The 23320-nt window shown below is 38.9% G+C and overlaps 1 protein-coding gene across 1 annotated transcript in view; it reads right to left on the reverse strand.

Annotated features, from left to right (window-relative positions):
- Nucleotides 1–9633: 9633 nt before the first annotated feature.
- Nucleotides 9634–23320, reverse strand: part of HIBADH (3-hydroxyisobutyrate dehydrogenase) — a 113561-nt gene continuing 99874 nt past the window's right edge. Inside the window, exons 6-8 of the mRNA XM_058527518.1 lie at nt 22378–22454; nt 15345–15501; nt 9634–10597 (exon numbers count right to left, since the gene is read on the reverse strand). Of these exons, the coding sequence (XP_058383501.1) occupies nt 10439–10597; nt 15345–15501; nt 22378–22454 (393 nt within the window). The 3' untranslated portion in view covers nt 9634–10438. The remainder of the gene's footprint in view (nt 10598–15344; nt 15502–22377; nt 22455–23320) is intronic.

Consider the following 23320-nt stretch of genomic DNA (forward strand, 5'->3'; position numbering starts at 1 on the left):
AAACCTTTCTGTAACCAAATTTTAAACTCATAACTTATTCCCTTCATTATATCCCTCACCATTTGGAGCAAGCAAAACAAGTCTCAGGTCATCATTTTCTCATTAGCTAAGGACAGCAAGGGTTCCCTTTATATGAATATTCTTTCCCTTTCCCACAAAGTAATTACCTAAGATTTCTAGCTAGAAAAAAAACTAGCGCAATTTCCAACCTGCAAATGGCATTGCTCATTAAGGTTGAAAAAGTGGGGCTCGCTGAATCCTATGCAAATCAGTCCTGATGAGCCCTTAACTAATCTGTTTACAAACCAGACCTGCTAGACAGGCCTCAGTGATTTTCTATCAAAGCAAAGCCCTGCTCTTTATGGGCATCTGGCTGTCCCTGAATGGGTAGTTTCAACATGGACTCTTTCCTTCAAAGTAAGATCAAAGGCTTTATTGCTCCTAAATGAGTGCATTATTTCCACTTACTACCTTCTTGTTTGCAATTTGTGTTTATTAACAGCACTGTCTCAGGTTTACTTTGTGAATTACAAGTTTCTGAAAACAGTATGGCAGTTTTACGGACCACAGTATACATTTGTGGAGATTATGTAGCATATAATACATAGAATGGCCCATCAGATAGGACATTAAGCAAAGAAAATTCTCTGCAAAGATGACAATACCTGACCATGCAGAATTCATTTATGATTTTTTTTTTTTTTTTAAGAAGAAACCATCTGGCATAATAGGGCTAACACAAGAAAAGATTCCCCCACTCTGAAGGGCTGGAGATAACAGTTCGACTGCCTTGAGGTGAATTTTCTTTGAAAATTTAATTTTATTTCTTCCAAAGAGAGCGAGTATGTAAAGCTGTACTGTGGATGAGGGATGCCATCAGTACTGTTTCAGGAGAAGCACAACCAGGCATTTTCAGAAGAGAACAAGCAGATTGTTTAAAAAACAAAAATTCCAGCATGTGACTAATACCACTAGCGGAATCCTCTTTCACAGTCCTTCAGCCAGTGGTCTCCATGGGGCCTGCGTGAGGGAGGACAAAGGCATCCGCCCTCCCTGGTCCTAACTCGGAGATTAGAATCCTGTCCTTCACTCTCGCCTCCAATTCATCTTAGGAGGATGAAGCTGCCAAGAAAATTGCATCTTTTAAGATTTGTGGTGACACAGGTATACAAGCTTAAGGGTGTCACTGACCTATAAAAAGGGCCAGACTAAACTGCTATGAGTACAGTGCAATGCAGGCAACATCCAACCTCGGAAGGGGCTGCTTTTAATGTTGCTAGTTGGTCCAGCCAGAAATTAAATGGAATGGCCAGGAAAGGCCATAATCAGGGATCAACCCACTGTTCAAAGCCATATCAGTTTTTAATAGTTTTTTTTTTTTTTTTGACACTGAAGCAAGCATAAATTCACGAGGATAAAAACACATTTGTCAGAAACCCATGGTCACACCCCCACCAACCTAAAATGAGTTGGGCTAAAAGTGGTAACCCAGAAAACAGGGAAACTAAACCTATCATAAATTTCTTTAAAAGTCTCTTCCTGCTTATCACCTTCTAAGCATTCTTGATAGCCCAGTTCTGCCACTGCAACATTGAAAAAAAAATCAGATAATATGTATCAAATAACCAAGTGAAAAAGCATTCCTGCACACACAAACAGTATCAGAAATTATGTTATAGAGGCTGGAGAAATAAGACATTCAGAACACAAAGTCACAAGCACGAAAATTTTTAACTTGGAGACGTTATGACTCCTAGAAATCAGAAGAGGAAAGTGGTTCTGAGCAGTGGCTCATTAGGCTGTTAACTGCACAATAAAATATGGTCTTAACGACCATGTACACTGTATCTGTAATATGACAGTTGAGGTACAGAATACAAAGACTCTCTTCTTCTCCAGCAGTTCGCTTTATCCTGCATTCCAGTGTAGTGTCTGTCTCCTGACTCGCTTGTTAATGTTAACTGTTTGTACCTCCTTTGTCTAAAATATGGACTTTTCATCCCTGAGACAAAGGGTCAATTCTAGGGAAAAGTAAAAGCCAAATAAATGAGTTAGGAGTTAACTAGTAGAGCATACTTACATTAGCACAAATAAGCTATCAGGTCTCCCTGGTCATCTTGGCTCATTAAAGGGACAAAACTAAACCAAGCAAGGAGAATGAATCACATTTGGCACTTACAGAGAGCAGGCCTGGGGTCAGGGTTAAGGTCATTAAGAGGAGGAGACAGACAGGGATTAAAGCTACATTTGCTCTTAGGGTGTCTGAGATCAGAACTCTTAAGGTGAAGTTTCTGGAAAAGGTCTCAAATAGTTTAAAATTACCATAGAATATTTCAAATTTGATCCATAAATGGAGTGAAAATTAAGTTCAACAGGCACAAACCAGAAGAATAGTGAACTTGATATCATCTGAACTCTGCTCCAAGGGGCTGAAAAGCTCCAGCTGGAGGCAAATTAACTCTTTTAGGGCACAAGGCTATCTCTTAATGGTGTTGGGAGGAGTAATTCACCTCCAAAAGGCCCAGACCATTCATTTTTATAAGGAGAACTGGCAACAATTATGCCCAATTTCATATGATTTAAAGGGAAAATAATGAAGGATTTTTAATTTTATGATTTGACAACGTCAGGGAGAAGTTTTCTACTCTGATTCTGTTTGGTACTGAAACAATATTTGTTCTAACCTACAATAATCCCAACTCTAAAGCATTTCAGGCATTTATCATTTTTAATGACTATGGCAAATGCCAAATTTTGTCCTTTTGAAGATAAAATGCTACACTCCAAAAGTCATAGGATTTGCATATACAGCCAAGGCTCAGAAACACCCCAAACCTGCCCTTTGATTTTATGAGTGTGGCTATGAGGAAGGTTTCCATAGTCTCTCCCTCTGCCAATGTCCTTATTCTACAGAGAGGCCTGCCAAAATGCAGCTTGTAGCTAAGCTTGTGTGTCAGGTTTATTCAAGTGGCTCATTCTAGATGAGCTCTCTTGCCATCTCTTTACCAGGCATGACGGACTATCATTAATAAAAATGTATTGATCTCTGAATCTATTCCCAGCTATAAAAAAAAACCCTAATAAATGAGATGGCTATATGAGCAATAAATAATACTTAACTAGAGAGAGTCTAAAAACTGTCAGAAGCACATGCCTCCCATTTTCTTAAACCCTTAACTAAGAGGAATCAGAATTTTAGAGCTAAAACAAACCAGGGAGATCAGCACAATGCCCTCATTTTAAAGAGAAGGAAACTAACCCACGATATTGCACAGGCTAGTGCTGACCTATGGCTAGAACATGGGTCTCCTGTCTCCCAGCCAGGGTTAGTTATAATAACCAAGACACTCAAAAGCACTCCCTGCAGGCTGGTTGCAAAGTGCTTCTGCTTTCCTCTATTTTCCTATTAACGTTCTGAAAGAGTCTAACTCTAGTCTGAATGCAGAAGTCCTCACCCCTTTTAGGTATTCTTGAATTATTAAATGATGAATACAATTAAATAGTAAAAGGTCATCTTCAATCTCTCTGCCACCCACGAGAGATGATTCCATGCGCGCATCGGTGCGATGGACGTGCTAGTTTATGGGTCTGACACCTTGCATGGAACATTACAAATCCCTATGATGTTCTTAAGCTCCCTCTTCAATTGAACTGAAAGATGGCTAAAAACCCCACTTGGGCAGACGACTCCCCATTGGCTGGCCATTTGAGAATGCTCAAGGGTGCAGTTACTGCAGCTGAGGTTGGTAGTAACTTGTGCTGTTTTCCTGAGCAGCAGCAGGCTTCTGACAGTAGCCTGGGTAGAATTTATGCACACGGATAACGCTACCTCGTTCTCTGCTCAGATTTGCCTTTCTCCCCACATAGACAGTGGACAGATCACACACATTTTCTGATTGCTTAGAAAACAAGTCAAGATCAAAATCCGTGCAATGAGAATGGCCAAAGCACAGGCCCAGTCCATTTGGGGTTCACTTAAATATGGACACAGCTGTGGCTGAGCATATGCTCTTATTATCATGGTGTCAGATCAATAGGATAGCAAAAGAGTGTCTTAAACACCTAACTATTCACAGAATCCCTTGAATAAATCAAACCTGTGTTATGGTGAGATTCACCTTATGCCTCAAGGTCTATGTAGCATGTTATAAAATATCACATTTGGAACTGCTGTGCTCCATCACGGGAAATATGGGCATGCTTTATCTGCATGCAAGTTGATATTTAAAGTACATAAAAAATGAGAATAAAGCTTGCTACCAAAAATGCATATTTTTCCCCATAAGTTTCTTCAGTCAAACAGCATAAGCTAACCCTTTGACTAAGAAAACTTTGTAAAAGATCTACACTCTGCAAGACTTCTTGGGCAACTGTGTGTAACAGACTGCATCATTTATTACCCAAAATAAAATAAACTTGATCTGCTGAGGAAGAATCTTTAAGAAAAAAGTTTATGCAGTTAGTAGATCACTGAACACAAATGCGATCCTGTAGCTTCCACTCACTCGGTCATTCACACATTTATTGAGCTCTTACTAACTGCCAGGTGCTGAACTCAACACAGGGACTCAAAGCTGAATATGATACATTCTGTGCCCTCAAATAGCTCACAGTCTAGCGTGGAAGACAGACGGGCAAACCGGCAAATATAATGTAATAGGGTAAATGCTATGATACAAGAGGTATCAACGAGGAGCTATGGAAACAGAGGGCAAATGACTCAGCCTGAGGAGGCTAAGGAAAGCCTTTTAGATGATATGGTGCCTGAGCCAGCCGGCCAGGAGTGAAGAAAGGCATTTCAGACGAAGGAAGTGGCACGTGCAAAGGTACTGAGGTGTGAGAAGCATGGCGTGCTTGGGAAATGGCAAGTGCTGTGATTCACCACCTTTGGCATACAGGGTGCCATAAAGCAAGTGAAGGGCAACTGTGCTGGTGAAGAAAAACAGGAGCCAGAGCACAGAGGACCTGAACACCACGCTGAGGAGCTCAGACTGCAACCGAGCCTAGAGGATTTTATACAGGGGAATAACTGGATTGGATTTCAGTCTTAGAAAGACTTCTCTTACAGCTGTGTGAAGGATGAATTGAGGAAGAACCAGATTGCTAGCCAAGAAGCAGCTGCAAATCTATAGAGACAGAAAGAGCAGTGGTTGCCTTATAGCTGTGGGGTTGGGGAAGGAAGAGAATGAGGAGTGACTGCAAACGGTCTGGAGAGATTTTTCCGGTGGGAGGGGGAGGTGATGGAAACGTTCTAAAATCGGATTGTGGTGATGATTGTACAACTCTGTAAATTTACTGAAAGCCATTGAATTGTACACTTAAAATAAGCAAATTTTATTGATGTAAATTATACCTCAGTAAAGCTGTTAGAAAAAAAGAGAAGCAACTGCAAAGATACTGAAGTATGCTAGACAAGAATCGATGAGTGTCTGAAGCAGGCACTAGAGATTTAGAATTCACTACGGGTGGGTGGAGGAGAGAGAGGAGTCCGAGACAGTTCCTGGGAACCTGAATTGGACAGGGACCAGGAGGAGAAGCAGGTCTGCTGGGGAGGATGGGGAGCTCAGGTTTTGATACGCTGAATAGCTACCTGTGGAACATACACCTGAGCAGGGTTTTGCAAACTCCACATTATCGATATTTGGGGCAGGATAATTCTTGTTGTGGGACCTGTCCTGAGCATTGTAGGATGTTTAGCAGCAGTGGCCTCTACCCCCTAGATGCCAGTAGTATCCCCCTCCCCCAGTATGACAACCAAAAATGTCTCCACACATTGCCATAAGTCCCCTGGGGGCCAAACTGCCCCAGTTGAGAACCACTTATCAAGAGAGAAAGATCTTAACTCAGGATTTTTCCTTAGTTTTTCTTTTTCATGGATATTTCACACATCATAAAATTCACCATTTAAAAGTGTACAATTCAGGGGCTGGCCCCGTGGCTTAGTGGTTAAGTGCGTGCGCTCCGCTACTGGCGGCCCGGGTTTGGATCCCGGGCGCGCACCGACGCACCGCTTCTCCGGCCATGCTGAGGCTGTATCCCACATACACCAACTAGAAGGATGTGCAACTATGACATACAACTATCTACCGGGGCTTTGGGGAAAAAAAAGGAGGAGGATTGGCAATAGATGTTAGCTCAGAGCCGGTCTTCCTCAGCAAAAAGAGGAGGATTAGCATGGATGTTAGCTCAGGGCTGATCTCTCTCACCTAAAAAAAAGTGTACAATTCAGTAGTTTTCAATACATCCACAAAGTTGTGCAACCATCACTACTATCTAATTCCAGAGCATTTTCATCACCCCAAAAAGAAACTCCTTACCTATTAGCAGTCATTCCCCATTTCCCCCTCCTCACTAGTCCCTGGAAACCACTAATTTACTTTGTCTCTGCAGATGTGCCTATTCCTGCATTTCATACAGCATCATATGGTATGTGGCCTTTCGTGACTGACTTCTTTCACTTGACATAATGTTTTCAAGGTTCACCCATGTTGTAGCATGTGTCAGTACTTCATTCATTTTTATGGCCAATCTTCCATTGCATGGGTATATCACAGTTTGTTTATGCAATCATCCGTTGAGGGACATGTGGATTGCTTCACTTTTTGGCTATTATGAATAATGCTGCTATGAACATTCATGTACAAGTTGTTGTGCAGACATTATGTTTTCACTTTTCTTGAGTATGTATCTAGGAGCGGAATTGCTGGATCATGTGCTAACCCTGTGTTTAACCTTTCAAGGAACTGCCAAACTATTTTCCAAGGTGGTTGCAATGTATGAGGGGTTCCACTTTCTCCATATGCTCACCAACACTTGTGATTGTCCTTAACACATATTGTTTCAAGTTTCCAAGCAAGCATTTAACATTAGACTATATTGTTTACGACAACTTTATAGATGAGAAAACTAATGGTCAGAGGAGGATGCCTTAATATAGGTCACGCTTAGAGGTCAGGAAAGTCCTTTCCACCACTAACATTTATTATTCTATGTTGAAAAACTGTATAATTAACTACAATACTGCTCTATCCTTCATATAAGATGCTGGCATCTGACACATGATATTTGTGCTGGTTTTTAGTTTTCAAAGATCCACCCACCTATACCTTTCTCCTCTCAACTACTCAAAGATATCACTTAGCAAGTGTTCCCTTTCGTGCATCATTAATTTTTCTCTATTTGATCATTCCACGTCCATCAGGATAACCCCATATCTCCCATCTTAAAAACATAACAAAACTTCCCTTGATCTATATTCCCTGCCAGTATCTATCACATTTGTCTGTTTTCTTTAACAGCAAAACGTCTTGCGAGTTGTCTCTACTCATTGCTTCCAATCTCTCTCTCATCCTCAATCTTATTTCCAACACTCCACCAAAACACTTGTCAGAGTCACCAATGACTTCTATTTTGCCACATCCAAATGATTCTCGGCCCTTATATCACTCAACTTACCAGTAGCCTTTGATACAAATAATCATTCCCTCCTTAAAACACTGTCTTCATTGGCTTCCAGCAGGACACTGCTCCCATTTTTTTCCTACCTTACTGGTCACTCCTCCTCAATCTCATTTGCTGGTTCTTCCTCCTTTTCCCAACCACTAAAAGTTAGAGTAACACAGGGCTTGGCCCTTGGACCTTTGTTTTTCTCTACTTGGATGTCTACTGGGCATCTCAAATAAACTCCTGATTTTTTTTCTCATAAACCTCCCACAATTCTCCCTAAATCCTTCTCCCACAATCTTCCCCACATGGTAAATGGTAACTCTTTTCTTCCACTTTCTCCACCAACCTTGACTCCTCCCTTTCTCTCTCACTCCATCCATCAGTTACTGGCTCTTTTATGTTCAGAATCTAACCACTTCTTGTCTCCTCCATCATTAGCATTCCAGTCCCAGCTGCCACCACATCTCACCCAGATTATTACAATTGCCTCCCAGCTGGTCTCCTTGCTTCCACCCTTGCCCCTACAGTCTATTTTCAACACAGCAGCAGGAGTCATCCCTTTAAAAAGTAGGTCAGAGGGGCCAGCCTGGTGGCATAACAGTTAAGTTCACGCGCTCCGCTTCGGTGGTCCGGGGTTTGCAGGTTCGGATCCCAGGTGCAGACCAATGCACCACTCATCAAGCCATGCTGTGGCAGGCGTCCCACATATAAAGTAGAGGAAGATGGGCATGGATGTTAGCCCAGGGACAATCTTCCTCAGCAAAAAAAAAGAGGAGGATTGGCAACAGATGTTAGCTGAGGGCTAATCTTCCTCACACACACACACACACACACACACACACAAAGTAGCTCAGAGCATATCAATCCTCTGAATAAAATCTTCCATGGGCTGACTGTGGTAGGACCACCTTGCAAAATGGTCACCCTGATATCCCTCTCTATGTCCACACTCTATGGCTCCATGTTGACTCTGGGCTTGGCTAGGTGGCTTGCTTTGGCCAATGGTACAGTGCAGACATGAAGCAAGCAGAGGCTTGAAGAGTGCTTGTTCATCGGGGCTTGTCCTATGTTGCTGCTGGGAGTCCTTCTGCCACCATGTGAACAAACTTGGGTTAGCCTCCTGGAGGATGAGTGACCATGTGGAGAGAAGCCCCAACCATCCCAGCTGTCCCAGCTGAGTGAGGCCAAACTAGACCCTCCAGCTCCAGATGAGTTGGCCCAGTGCAGAACAGTAACACAGTCAAGCTAAAGAATCTTGAAAAATAATAAACATTTATTATTTTAAGCCACTAAATTTGGGGGTAGCAGTGTATCAGTTAGCTTTTGCTGATACATGGCCTGTTTCACTCAGAATAAAAGCCAATGTCCTAACATAGCCTCCAAGGTCCTACATGATCTGGCCCCCTCATCTCATGACACTTCACTTACAGCCTCCTTGTTATTCCTCATATCTAGTGTTATCCTATCTCGGGGCCTCTGTACTTTCTGTTCCCTGTGCCGAGAATGTTCTTTCCTCAGATATCTGCATGGCTTGCTCCCTTACTTCCTTCTTATTCCTGCTCAAATGCCACTTTATCAAACAGAACTCCCCTTGTCACCCTAACAAAATACCCCTGGCACTCCCCATCCATCCCCCTTATCCTGCTTTATTTTTCCTTTTAGCCCTTATTATCACCTGACATAAGCATTAAACATCTATTTTCTTCACCTCCTCACATATACACACAAGACACCAGAATTTATGATCTACAAAGGCAGGATTTTGTCTCGTTTGTTCACCACTGTAGCCCCAGCACTTATAAAAGTGCTGGGAATTATTTATCACCAGGAAAATGATGGAAGTAGTAGTACTTTCCGCCAAATTTGGTATCTAGGTCTATCACCTGGAATATTTCTAGGGGTTGAGGTAGGGAAAGTGGCAACTGTGCTCCATATTGGGACATATTACATTTAATGAGGCTGAATTCCTATAACACCCACAACCTAGAAAACATTCAAATGAACGTCCATTAGGATTCAGGTAGAGAGACAGGATGCTGGCTTGCCACTGGCCAATTCAGAGCTTGGTTCCTTTTGACCTCCTCTCCCTTCCCCTTCTTCCCATCCTTTCCCCATTAGTCAGCAACACCAGTTTGTCAGAGCATTTCATTGTTCACCAAATGGTTGAGAAAACACAAAAACTCCAAGTAAAGTATTATCAGCATAGAAATTTATTTGAATTCAAAATAATATGGTTATATTTAGAATAATGTAATAATTATCTAAAGCAAATATCTGCTTGGCTCTGAAAGAGGTCTAAAGATGTCATTCACTTGAAGTCAAAAAATATGTAGTAAGAAAGTACAAGGAAGCAAAATATAAGAACAAGTTTGCTGAGTATTGGGAGTCGTTACAAGAGGGACACACTAAGATACTGTAACGGAATCCAAATTATAAGACATGCAGCCAGGTGTTCTCTTGCTCTGTCAACTCCCTGGAAAGTAAATCAGTAACCTCAGTAATGCAAGAATACCACCACTTGGTTAACAGGACAAACTTCCTGAGGAGGACAGGTAGTAATTCACTAGACTTCTCCTTTCCCTAACTCCTTTGCTCACACCAATTTCTTTTCCTTCCTTTAAGATAGGTTTCATCCCGTTGAAAGAGTATTTGGTTTTATTTATAAAGTGGAGTAAATAATATCCTGATTGAAGTATGCAATGATTTAGTTGAAGACATTCAGGGATCAAACTTTTGAGAAAGGTCAGTCAGCTAGTTAGCAGAGACCATCAGTGGCTTGCAGAAAAAAAATTATAGATAATATATGTTTGCTAAATAGATAAAAAGAATAAGCAGTTAAAAGTGGGTGAAAAATCCTGGGGTTTACTGTGACCTAGACAATCAAAAGCAGGCAGGTGACCTTTGATTAAGCCCATTTACTTGTGGAGTGAGCTCTAAGGAGGCTCTGAGACAGAGTTTGGTTTCCAACAGTGTCCACGGCCAAGGTGCAAACTCAGAAGGTCTCCTCCTCTCGTAGAAACTGGAACACGGACGAGAAGTCTTTCTTTGAGTAGCCCTTTGCACACATCATCCTGTAGATCTGATGGGCTTGACTTCCCAGAAAGATTGGGCTCTTTGTGTTGGTAGCAGAGTCTTGTGCTAATCCCAGATCCTAAATCAAACAAGGGCAGGAGGAAACACGTTGAGACTGGTAGTCAGAGCTCACTCTGGAACTGTGGCTCCTAATGCTTTGGTTTCAAAGAAGGAAAAATGAAGCCTGAAAAAACAAGATACTTAGAAGCACTATGGTAAATTATATATATTTTTATAAGTGCTTTCATAGGGCTGCAAAACTGCTCCAGACAGAAACCTCGATTCCCAAGTGTCCTCTCCACTCCTCCACCCTCCACCAGACCTATCTGTCTTGTTTTGACCTTGCACAGGGGTTATTATACAGGTGAGATCACATAGGGAAATGCTTTCTCAAATCTGCAGAAATCTGTAAGCCTAAGACAAACCCCATTATGGAACTACTGAATATCCATCCAATCTCTCATTCAACAATATAAATATTTAGCAACATCTGTGTGCTGGGCACTGTTCTAAATGCTGGTGACAGTCATGACAAAACCAAGTCACTGTTCTCGTGAAGCTCACTGTCCAGTGGAAGAGTGACAACAAAACAAATACTAAAATTCCAGACAATGACAAGTGCTATGAAGAAAAATAAAGCAGAGTAAGGGGTTAGAAAGTGATGGACAGCAAGAGGTGGGCTGGAAGGAAGAGAGTTCTGTTAGATGAAATGTTTAGGGAAGACCTCCCTGAGGCGAAGACACTTGACGTAAGATCTGAATATTAGGCAGTAGTGAGCTCTTTGGAGAGCTGGGGGAAGAGAGTTTCAGGCAGATGGAACAGCAAAGTAAAGGCTCTGTGGTGGGACAGGGCTTGGATATTCAAGAAATAGAAAGAAGGCCAGTGAGGCTGAATTAGAGTGAGCAAAGGGGCTGGGGAGGAAAAATAGCGTGGGGATGGGCAGAGGCAGAACACGGAAGCTTTAATATGTTTGGTAAGGAGTTTGGATTTTATTTTAAGTGCCATGGGACAATCATCTTGGCAACAACCCTTTAACATCTCAGAAAGCTAATGCTTCATTCCGAGAGTTTCAGAAAAACTACAGCTGTTTAAATACAGAAAAAGGTTAACATTATAAATCTTTTATAGTTAAGCTGTAGCTAATGTATATGTACTACCATAAAAATGGAATCTTGTCCAAACTTGAAATATCTGGGATAAATGGAAGACAATGAAGACATGGATAATTGAAACAATATTCCTACATTTCATTCTATTTGTGATTTTATAAGAGCTGCAAACAAGTGGAAAAACCAACTAGATTTTCTTCTTACCATTACCACCCTCATTTCCCCCACCAATGGAAAAGTCAACAAGCAATGAAAGGGGAAGATAAGAAGCAAGACAAGAAATATTTCTACTCTTTGGGGAACATCCTTGATAACCAAGCAGTTACTGATACCATCCACTCAAAGGAGAAAATAAATCAAAGAAAAAATAAGGAAAATTTAAAGAATGACTTAAATCTCTAGCCTCTTGAATATGTACGATGCTACAGGTGCAAACATTATTTTGTGCTTATTTGTATAATTTTCACCTGTAAACATATAGATTTGGAAAATCTACTTAACCTTAAATTGTTCTATAGGTTCCACTTAAAAGCAAGTTTAATTAATACTCACACACCTAACAAATGTGGACAGCCACGTTACTGCTTATACCCAGCCAAGCAAACGAGCCTCTTTCGTCGACATCATTTTGCAGCACATCTGCAAGGTGCACTTATTTTTAAATGACAGAGAGAAAATCTACATAGAAAAACTGCATTTAATTTTTAGCCTAGTAATATAACTAGAATATAAGAACTTAGAGTAAGCATAACATACTGAGGAGAAGAAAACACTATCGAGAAGAAAAGTCTAATAGAGTTTTTTTTTAAAGGGGCAAGTAAATATACCAAATAAGAGCTAATAAAACCAAAAAAAAAGGGAAACTAAAACAGCTTTCGTGGCTGCTACCTTAAAGGACGGACATTCTACAAAGAGGAAGGTGATTAGTCCATAAAAGCCTGAGTAGCTTGTCAATCCTGACATGTCAGAAAAAGAAAGCATCCTTTGAAGCTTATAATATATAATTTAAAACAAACAAATACTCCACTAATCAAAATATTTATGAGCTCACTGGGTGGTTCAAAAAAAATATAAAACAATTGCAAAAAGGTTTCAACAAATTAATGGAGGACCGATTTGTTATGTTTTACAAGGAAACAGTATATTGGGGGAGTACCAAGAGTTGTCATGATTTTCCGTAAGTCGTTCCTTAGTGTCCATCAGAAACTGACTTCTAGGTTGGAGAGTTCTGAAGAATGATCTACTTTTTCTACTAATTATGTTCTGATTATACATACATAATATGTTAGAATTTTATGATGTTAAGACCTAGACATAATGTACAAGCCTCTTCCTCAATGACATGCTAACATCATATCCTCCAGCACAATGAGATTCAATGGCAGTTGAGCAAAATATCTCTTAGTAGTAAAGCCTTGATCTGCCCAAGCAGGTACAACTGCTTTAATCACTGTAGCACCAATGCGGGATTTTTAAAATCTCTATCAATTTCTCTACACAAATCTAATTAGCTATGGTGTTTTTGCTAACAGCTATCTGAGGTGATGAAAGATTTTTAAAAGTTTGTTTCTAAGTACTCTCATTCTTAACAAAATTAAGAGGTCTTCTTCTTTCTAAGGGAAATGACAAGTGCATTTCACAGAGGAAATGAAAGTAAAAGAGAACAGTAAACATGTTTTACTACTGCACTGTCTTATGCTATTAGTTGAAAAAGCTATATTGTATTATCAAGAAAATAATTTTAAAGGAAGGACATTCACAGTGGCAGAACACTGGAGAAAACAACTAAAGGAAAGGTGTAACACAGAGTAGGGGACAGCTACGGTGGAGAGTCCCAAAGCAAAGCCAGCCCTACAGAAGGGCAGGAGCTGGACAAATTCATCCCCTTCTGATTAGAAGCCTCTACTTCTTATTACACTTGACTTGTCAGCTGTTTCTTCCGTTTGAGCCATTAGCAGTATTTTAGGAAACAAATAAGCTAATAGGTCTCAACCTACTTCATACAGATATGTAACGGAAACTGGGCACAAACGTGATTCTCTCCTTCTTCCATGTGCCCTAATAAATCACCCTGCAGCTTTGATGAAAACAGTACACTTAAGGAGCTACTTTCTGTTTCCAACAACAGCCACAAAGCACAATTATAAAAGCCTGTGTAGAGGATATGCAAACCTAAATACGAGGTACAGATTGGCATAAAAATAAATACTTTCTTAAATGAAACATGAAGAGAAAGAAAACTGCAAAATAAGAAACATAGTTTCAAATATTGCTTCACCCAATAAATATTTAAAGTGTGCCGACAATGTGACAGGTACTGTGCCAAAAGCTGGGGTCGGGGGACAAGGAAGAACAATCCAGGCAGGGGGAACAGCAAGCACGGAGGTTTGCAAGCGGGAGAGAACAAGAGGCAGAAATGAGTTCAGTATGGCTGAAGCAAGGAGAGGAGGGTGGGAAGGCAAAAATGAGCTGGTGAGGCAAGCCAGGGCCAAATCATGGAGGGCCTTGTAAGACAGCTGGCAGAGATGGACTTGAACCTACAAGCAATTGCAACCATGAAAGAGACTTGGGAGAAACGACATAATCAGGTTTTTACATTTTAGGAAGCCCACTCTTTACCATGGTGTGGAAAATGAACTGGAGAAGACGAGGATGAAAGGGAAGGAGACAAGTTAAGGGCTGATGTGGTCTAATCTAAATGAGGCTCAGTCAAGACACTGGTAGTAGCAGAAGGAGGAACTGGATGAATTCAAGGCCTATTCAAAAAGTAGAATGGACAGAATGTCATGGGGAATGAAGGACAGTAAGCTGAGTATGGTATCCACACATGTGTGTTATTACTTTTGTAACCCAGGGGAAAAAAGTCAATTGCGGGAGTGGGGCGCGGGGAATAAGCTCTATGCAGAAATCTGAAAGTCTGTTCATCCAAAAAGTATTTCCTGGGCCGGCCCCGTGGCTTAGTGGTTAAGTGAGCGCGCTCCACTGCTGGCGACCCGGGTTCGGATCCCGGGCTCGCACCGACGCGCTGCTTCTCCGGCCATGCTGAGGCCGCGTCCCACATACAGCAACTACAAGGATGTGCAGCTATGACACACAACTATCTACTGGGGCTTTGGGGGGAAAAATAAATAAATAAAATCTTTAAAAAAAAAAAAAAAACAACAAAAAGTATTTCCTAACGTTGAGATCACAAACGAGAGGAGGCCAACAATTTGCTTTTCAAATGACTTTACACACAAATACATATATATTCTTAAAGCAGGAAGATGTATTTAGAAATCTAGTATGATGAGAAAGATCCTCTCTTCTTTTGTGATAGGTATATCCAATGTCAATGTATTATAAACCATCAGAAAATTCTTACTGCTTCCATTCTAAGGACTTGGTAAATTTATGATGAAGAACAAAATTTTACCAGCTCAAATTACAAACAAATCCAAGCACAAAAGAAAAATCCCAGCCCATTCTTCTCATCTGAAAGGCCAGGAATAAAAAAATGAATAAGGTAAGGATTTTTATCTAAGCTGAGTTTTAACGCATTTCGAATGAGAAAGTGAGTAACTATTTTAGTAGTCTTGCCTTTTAGGATAGACATACGCTTTGTTAAAAGGGAACAGGAGGGGGAGAGAGAGAGAGGGAGGGAGGGAGGGACGGGGGGAGGGGAATTAGACTATTAAACATTTTTTCCCTCTTTTGGGTAGTCTGCATTTATCATACCTTAGCCATGAGTGTTGTTCCGAATCCACCCTGATAGTTATTAGCTGAAGGAACTCCATCCATCACCCCAGGTACAGGATTGTAACTGTCACTTGACCAACACCGTCCTGAGCTCATATTTAGAATTTTAGCCAATAGTTTTGGGTCAAGGCCTAACCTGTCAAAGGTCAAAGAAAAGAAGTGTTAAATGTCAAAATGTACAAGTCATGCGTGACTTATTTACATATGAGGATGCTCCATCTTCTCTCTCCATTTGTTATATGTCTTCAAATATCAAAGCAGTTTGATGAGAGTGAAGAATCCAATCTTAAATTATAGGGTATTAAAAGCTAGTGATTACACATTTCTGAGCCAGGACATTCTACACTGAGAGAAAACCTTCTATACTATCCTACTTTCAAGAAAGAATACACAATCACATAAAAGTGCTATTGGTTTATCACACACATGGGTCTTCTAGTCTTTTGGACATTACTGCATTTATGTGTCACATATGAACCTTAAACCAATATGATAATCTAAATTATACATTCTTTACTCACAAATGATATATTTCAGAAAGAAATATGGACAGAATAACTATGTATCATGGGAGTCTGTGTGGATGCATTTATATGTATATTTATTCTACTAACTTTTATGAGAATAAATTCAAGAGATGAGTCATGAGCAATGAAATGAGCTTAAGAGAAGTTATCATTATAGAAGAAGACATTTCTTGCTGCAAACTTTTCCTTGTTTATTAAATCTTCATTAGACAATCTTGCTTATGAAGCAAGTCTGCACCGAGTTGTGACATATGCTATCTATTCAGAGACATGCATTATAGTTCTGGGTCAACTGCTGATAAGGTTACTGATCCTGATAAAACAAAGCTTGCCCAAGCGGAAACATCATTTGTTCTATCACTGAGCTGAGGGCATAAACGGCTGTTCAATGTGGACCCAGAGAAAAGTGGAACCCAATTGCTATATTACATTGATTCTAAGTATCTTAATGCTGTTTGGGAAGCACAGTTTTGCTAAGTATCACTGAATCAAGTTTCAAATAAAACTTTATACCCAGCAATTTGCTGGTTTCTTTCATACAAAGAGCCATTATAAAACAATTGTCATAAAAGCTTTCTGCCTTTTCTTATAACCAATCTCTTCCAGAATAAAAAAAGATTGAAAAAAGACACATATAAATGTTAAACGAATGGTGCATTTTGGCATGCTTAAGTTCTTATTTACTTTATGTGTTCAAAATATACGTCTGTTTATTTCCAAATCTGAATATCATGACCAGTAAAACATTTTTCCAATGCAGAATATGGGGCTAGAGCTAACAGCCAAGGCATGTATGGACTTCTCATGTAATACAACTGTTATGTAATTAGGCTTTCCAAGAGTAGCTGTGGTTCAAGGAATACTATATGGCATGCCACGTATATGAATTCATATGGTGGGCCATGATATAATGAGGGGTTTTTACTAAAGATTATAAGAGAGACAGAAGATTCAATTTAAATCAGCTATCATACATTCTGTTCAATTGTAGAATGCAGAAAGAAACTCAACAGTTTCATTCACTCTTTTACAAAGATCCAAATTTATCACGTGTAGTTTGCTACTGATGCTTTCTTTCCTCTTTAAATAAAATTAGGCTATCAGTATGCTGTTGTAACAGATGACTTAGGAAAAGATAAAGCCAATGTGCTTAGGGAATAATTGTGAAAAGTAAAAACACAAATTAATAATTAGTTAATTTGCTGTAAACTGAAAATATATTCTCTAAGCACAAATTTTCAAGAACATGTATGTATTCCGTGAGCAGGGAATATTTTTAAAGACTCCAAAATATCACTTTTCCCTCCCATTTGAAATATAATTTAGGGGCTTCCTAATTTAGATTTTCTTTTAAAACGGCACATCACATTTAAAGCAGCAGAGTTACTTCCCTCTATGTATGTATCCAATACATTGACATTGCATATACTCTACTAGGTTATACTTGGCAGTACCTCACAAGTCTTCGTTGCTAAAGAAATTCATGATCTGTCTAAAATACTCACCAAAATGGTGAGCAAAGCTTATTATCCTTTGTAAAACCCTACATCGCATTTTTCTTGAATGTTCGAGGAAAAATACCGGCACTGATTTATGGAACCCTTTTTGGTAAACACATGATTATTTAGAAGCATCCTGAAGGGCACACAAAAAAATGAGGGGGCAGTTGTTAATGTGCTCACTTTTCAAGTTTGATGCTTCCCCACCGTGCTGATTCCCTTCAGGAGATGGTTACTCCCTCTCCGCTTTTCCTCTCCCCACCCTACAGCAAAGTGTATCATTAAAAAGAGCAAGTTAGAAGTGTTTTGCATTTCATCTTTCTGAGGATTCTTTCACTGGCACACATATAACTGACAGTTAAAATCAGACATGGTATTAAAATCAGTTACTAAAGTCCTCTGTCTTCCACTGTGCCCAAGGCTTGTAATGGTCTGAAACCAGCTAGAATACACAGTAATTGTCATTCAGAGTCTATCCTAGAACGTCATGCTTCACTGGAGAAGACTGAGTTTCCATTTGAAATCAACAAATTAATCCAAGACAGGTATCTGAAAGGGCAAGTTTAATAGGAAGCAGCTACTGGGCTCTCAACCATGATAAAATGTTATTGCTGTTTCCCTGTAAATTGGCTGGGAACATATGATACTTTCTGCATAAGAGCCCCATTGCTGCTCAGGAGATATACAGCTCAAGCCATCAAAAGGATGACAGTCTGTCAGTCCCCATAATAACTTGCCACTGGATATGGTTTGAGAGTGCGCGTGTGCGTGCATGTGGCTCTACAATTGCTGGAATGTTCTCTGATACAAACAGAATGAATTCATCACTCTGACCGCATATATAACGCAACTCAAATAAACGTCACTGTGTCAAATCCACTCACCTTTAAAACACAAGAATTTTAAATGAACTTTTGGGAGAAGTAAAAACGATACATCAACTGTAACAAAATTAAAGAGAATCCAAACATTTGCCTTCACTATAACCAAGGCTTCTAAGGACCAAAAAAGTTTGTTCACTTTATATTCTCTATAAGTATCTATACTACCTGTAGCAAATTATGTCACTAAACTGAGATGTTTGTAACAGAGGAACAGATCTGAAAATGACACATCCAAGATCGTGTCAGTTTTAATCAATCATTCGCTTATTCACCAATGTTTACACAGATCTGCTGTGCTTGGAGCCAAGGAGACCACAGGAAAGAAGCTAAGAAGAAGCTGTGCCTGCCCTCCAGGAATGGGCCAGTTACGACACACATCCAGGTACTGTTACCTGAGGCAGGAAAAGTGCCTCTCTCCCTCCCTCTCTCCTCTCCTCATCCACTTGACAAATCTTCCCTGAATGCCTTCTGTGTGCCAGGTATGTTCTTAAGATAGGGCAAAGAGCAGACAAAGCCAATCCCCATCACGGAGCTTGCATTCTAGTTGGGGAGACAGGCAATAAACAAACAAATAAATATATAATGCCAGCTAGTGAGAAGTGTTACAAAGAAAAAAACTTTAAAGGACAACTCAATTGAAATACTAACCACCACCACCATCACATCAATAACTACCACGTACAGAGCATCTACTATGTGCCAGGAACTGTTGTAAAAGATTTACATGGATTAACTCATTTAATCCTCACAACAACCCTTTGTATAGATACTATTATTTTTGTCATTTTATAGATGAGAAAAGCGTAAGTCTGTGGCAAAGCTGGGATGCAGGCATTGATAGACATCCAAACTCGCACCATCCTGAGTCTCCCTGGGTCATGTGGATAGTGAACTTAACAGTCAATCAGCCAGTCTGATGGCATTTCATCAGGTTATTAAGAAATTTGGTCAAACTTTTATTACACACCTTTTGCCATTTGTTATATCTATTAAAGTATCAACTAAGAGGCTTCATCATCACCTAAAGGAAAAGACATCTTCTTCTAAGGGCAGCAGCCAAGAAACTAAAATCATGCTTGTGGGATAGTTCTCATCCTGAACAGCCTTCCAGAAGTTCAACTGTTCTAAGTTTCTTATAGTGGAAGAAGACATGATGGTTGTTGCTGGAGGGGCCTGGGCCCTGGTTGGTAATGCAAATAACTTGTTATACCACCAATATTGAAAAACCAAAAAAACAATTTCCGGTGGAGCAAAAATAAAAACAAAACAACAAAACCCACATTATCAACATTGTTCCTATGTGATGCACAGGTACAAACCTTTCTAATGCAAGGAGGGCACTCTCAGTGCCATAAAATTATGTTCTGAGTCCTAACTAAAACCCAATTAGAAGGCAGAAAGGTCTAATAAAAAAGATTCTCAGACTAGAATATGTTGTGTACTAATATTTTTTACGCTTTTTTTTTTACAGCATTTTAAAATTTCACTAACATCCATAAAGATTCATGTGAAAGATCATAGGGTCAATAAAAATTCCAAACTGTAAGATTTTATTCTTCTACTTTTAAAAAAAAGGGAAACATCAGTGTCCTGGAAAAAACACTGACTTATAGAATGAAATTAATCAGAAATGATCACTTCATAGGAATAGGTGACTCAATTTGTAAATGTTGACATTAATGCTCTAAAAAAAATTTCACTTCACAGTGAACAGAACATAAATGTGGCTGAACCACTTTGATGCTGTACTACTTCGTGGGAATCTACTACTTGGGAATTTATGCTTGCTGATGCCAATTTTCTCTTTCACCTTGCAAAGCTCAATAAATCGTGGCCGCTCTCTATACTCTATTAGAGAACAATCCTGTCATTTTAAACCACGTCTGTAAACCATGGAGAAAAGACAATAGCAGAAGCAATCATTTTTAGGACTTTCAAACCACTGAGAATCTTTGTAAGATAAACTGATAAAACCCTAATGTTATGAAAATAAGCAATTCATTAGTACAATCTGAAGCACCAGAAATTTACAAAGTATTGTAACAGTTAAGTAAAACTAGTGATTTTCTGCTTTGTGTTCAAATACTTTTTTATATATATGTAAATATTATATATATAAATATATATATCAGTACCAGTAATGTATGTAGAGTTTTGTGTTAAACATTTAAAAGTTTCATCTTTCTAAGCATTGTTTTGATCATAGTGGATCAAGTCCAACAGTAAGGGAAAATCTACTTATTGTTTCTGCTCTTAACATTTCTATTTGGAATTTCATCACTGCTCATCTTCTCTCTGATAACAAACCCACTCTAGTAGCCAATGTACACATTTCATTGTATACATTTTATTCATTTGATTCAACCGATTTTTACACTATTCTTTATTAGCTAGTGTTTGGAATTAAGAATTCCACAAGCACTTACCATACAAAAACTTCATTTTAGAATGGCAAATGATCATCTAATAAGAGTTTTGCTAGGAAAATTATCTGAGGAATGCCAGAGGATGCATCACTATGCCTAAGGAACATCCTGATCCAGTGATGCTCAAAGTAAGAAGCAGAATACAAAATAAACTGGAAAAGATAAAGAGGGAAATCTCAGTATAGTATAACCTAGATTCATCCAGGCTTTTACTTTTTCATTATATATTCATTTACATCCAGAAAAATGAAGATAAAATTCTAAAGATGCGTATGCATACTAATGCTCTAATCCTATTGTCAACATCAATTAATTTTGTATGCAATTTTGGTGCCAGAAATTTACATTTTCCTCTTCCATGAAATTAGCCTACAGGATGGACATAAAAACAAGTTAGTGGTAACTTGTTTTTCAATTATGATAAGTGACCCATACCCTAAAACTGGCTACAACACAGACATAACACTCTGAACAGCTTCCTATATACTACCAGTTTTATTAAGGCTTTCTACAGATATGCCTTACCATCTTACAGACATTCAATTTTAAAATGTAAATGGTACAGGATATTGATAAACCAATTAGCGCTGATGCAAAGCAAATTCCTCTTTTATCTCAATTACAACATGACAACTTAATAGGTCAAGATAGTTTAACATCTGAGACAAGGGCAATTCAATAATACAACAGCATCTTGATATGGTAATTAAGAGGAAATGTGAATCCATTACTGTGTTTTAAAAAATATCTCAAGCACTTTGGCTCTTTTTATTGCTTTTATCAAAAGCTGTGATATGAAACACTACTCTGATTTGTGATATGTTTGGTAAGCAGTTTTGGGAAGCATGAAGAAAACACCTGAATAAAGTATCTTGCTCACTAAACATTTTCTAAAGTAAGAAATGTGTATTTATTATATTCATGAAACACAAAACATTCAAAAATTTAATTAGGTGATTAATCATATGTAGCATTCCTAACTCAAAAGATTAAAGGTTAAAATTAAGACATTAACCTTAAACATTCTAAAGGATGATCATCATCGTAGGAAAAACAGAGTCCTGATTCACTTTAAGCAAAGTATAAATGCCATTTTATTTTAATGGAAAGATATATCCTTAATGTAAAGTAACAAAACACAGGCAAGTTAAAATGAAAGAGTTATGCACATGAGTTGCAGCTTTACGAATGCCATCCAGTTTACCCTGAGAATAAACAACCAAGAGCCCTTTTAGTGTAGATTTTGAGGACTATATTTAAAATAGAGACATAAAACCAGTCACGTGGTAGCATATTACTTGAATTGACTATACATTAAAACTGCGTTTTACACAAATTTGTCCTATACTGCCAAAGTATGTTTAAATTTTATAGTAAAAGTGTTTCTTGCATTTCAACATAACAGAAGAAATGGAGCTCCCATATAAAAAGGATAATGTAACTACTAACATACAGCGCAATACATTTTACGGCTATGGCAAAGAGTATTCACGCTCTTCAGGGTCCTATTGGTCATCAAATAAGCAAAGTCTATGAAAGTTCAATAATGAAGTACTTTCAAAATGTTCCTCCATCAACTCATTTATTTCTCATGAATATTTCTTTTCAACATCAGAAAATCAATTAGGAAAGCTCATAAAAATTTTTAGTGTATGAAAATGTGCTATTCAACAAACCTGATTCCAAGATTCATAGCTTCAGCAGTTCCAATCATACTAATACCTAACAGCATGTTGTTGCAGATCTTTGCAGCCTGAAAATAGAGTACACGTTAAATATGTTTATTTTCAAGTTATAACTTATAGGAAGTTGTTCTTTACCCAATTCTACAGGCTTCTTTCTAAAAGTAAGAGCATTCAACTGTTGATTCTCTCAAATGGGGAAAGGAACATGGTACCGTATGCCTCCCTCCCAGCCTAACAAGTTATCCCAAAGCAGACTGGGGAGTTTCTTCCACTAGGTAAGAGCCCCGCAGTGGTGACCAAGCTCCTCCTGTAGCCTCAGTCCTATAGGGAATATTGATCTATGTGGCATGACTGCTCTTTTTTATTCCCCCAGTTTTATTGAGATATAGTTGACATATAGCACTATATAAGCTTAGGTTGTACAGCATAATGATTTGACTTACATATATCATGCAATGATTACCACAATAAGTTTAGTAAACATGAATCATCTCATATAGATACAAAAAATATATGTGTATATATTTTTTTCCTCGTGATGAGAACTCTATGGTTTACTCGCTGAACAACAATATATCACAGAGCAGAGTTAACTACAGTCATCATGTTGTATATTACATCCCTAGTACGACTGCTCTTTAAGGAATGGGGCTTACATTCTAATTGGGGAAATGAGAGTACACACTGAATGCAAAGGTAACAAACAAACAAAAACAATTAAGTGGCAAATTGTATGGCTACGAGATAGAGAGCAGGAGTTCAGAGAAACAAGATCACTGAGGGCAGGAGCAGAGAGGAAGTGGAACCTGAAACCATCTCTCATAAGGCCAGGCAGGATTTAAATAGGCAAGAGAGAGAAAATAGGAGAGCAGGGAAAAAGGTAAATATATAAGAGGGATTAAATATATAAGAGCATATACACTAAACATATATG

The sequence above is a fragment of the Diceros bicornis genome, chromosome 3, assembly GCF_020826845.1.
Source record: "Diceros bicornis minor isolate mBicDic1 chromosome 3, mDicBic1.mat.cur, whole genome shotgun sequence".
Classification (NCBI taxonomy): Eukaryota; Metazoa; Chordata; class Mammalia; order Perissodactyla; family Rhinocerotidae; genus Diceros; species Diceros bicornis.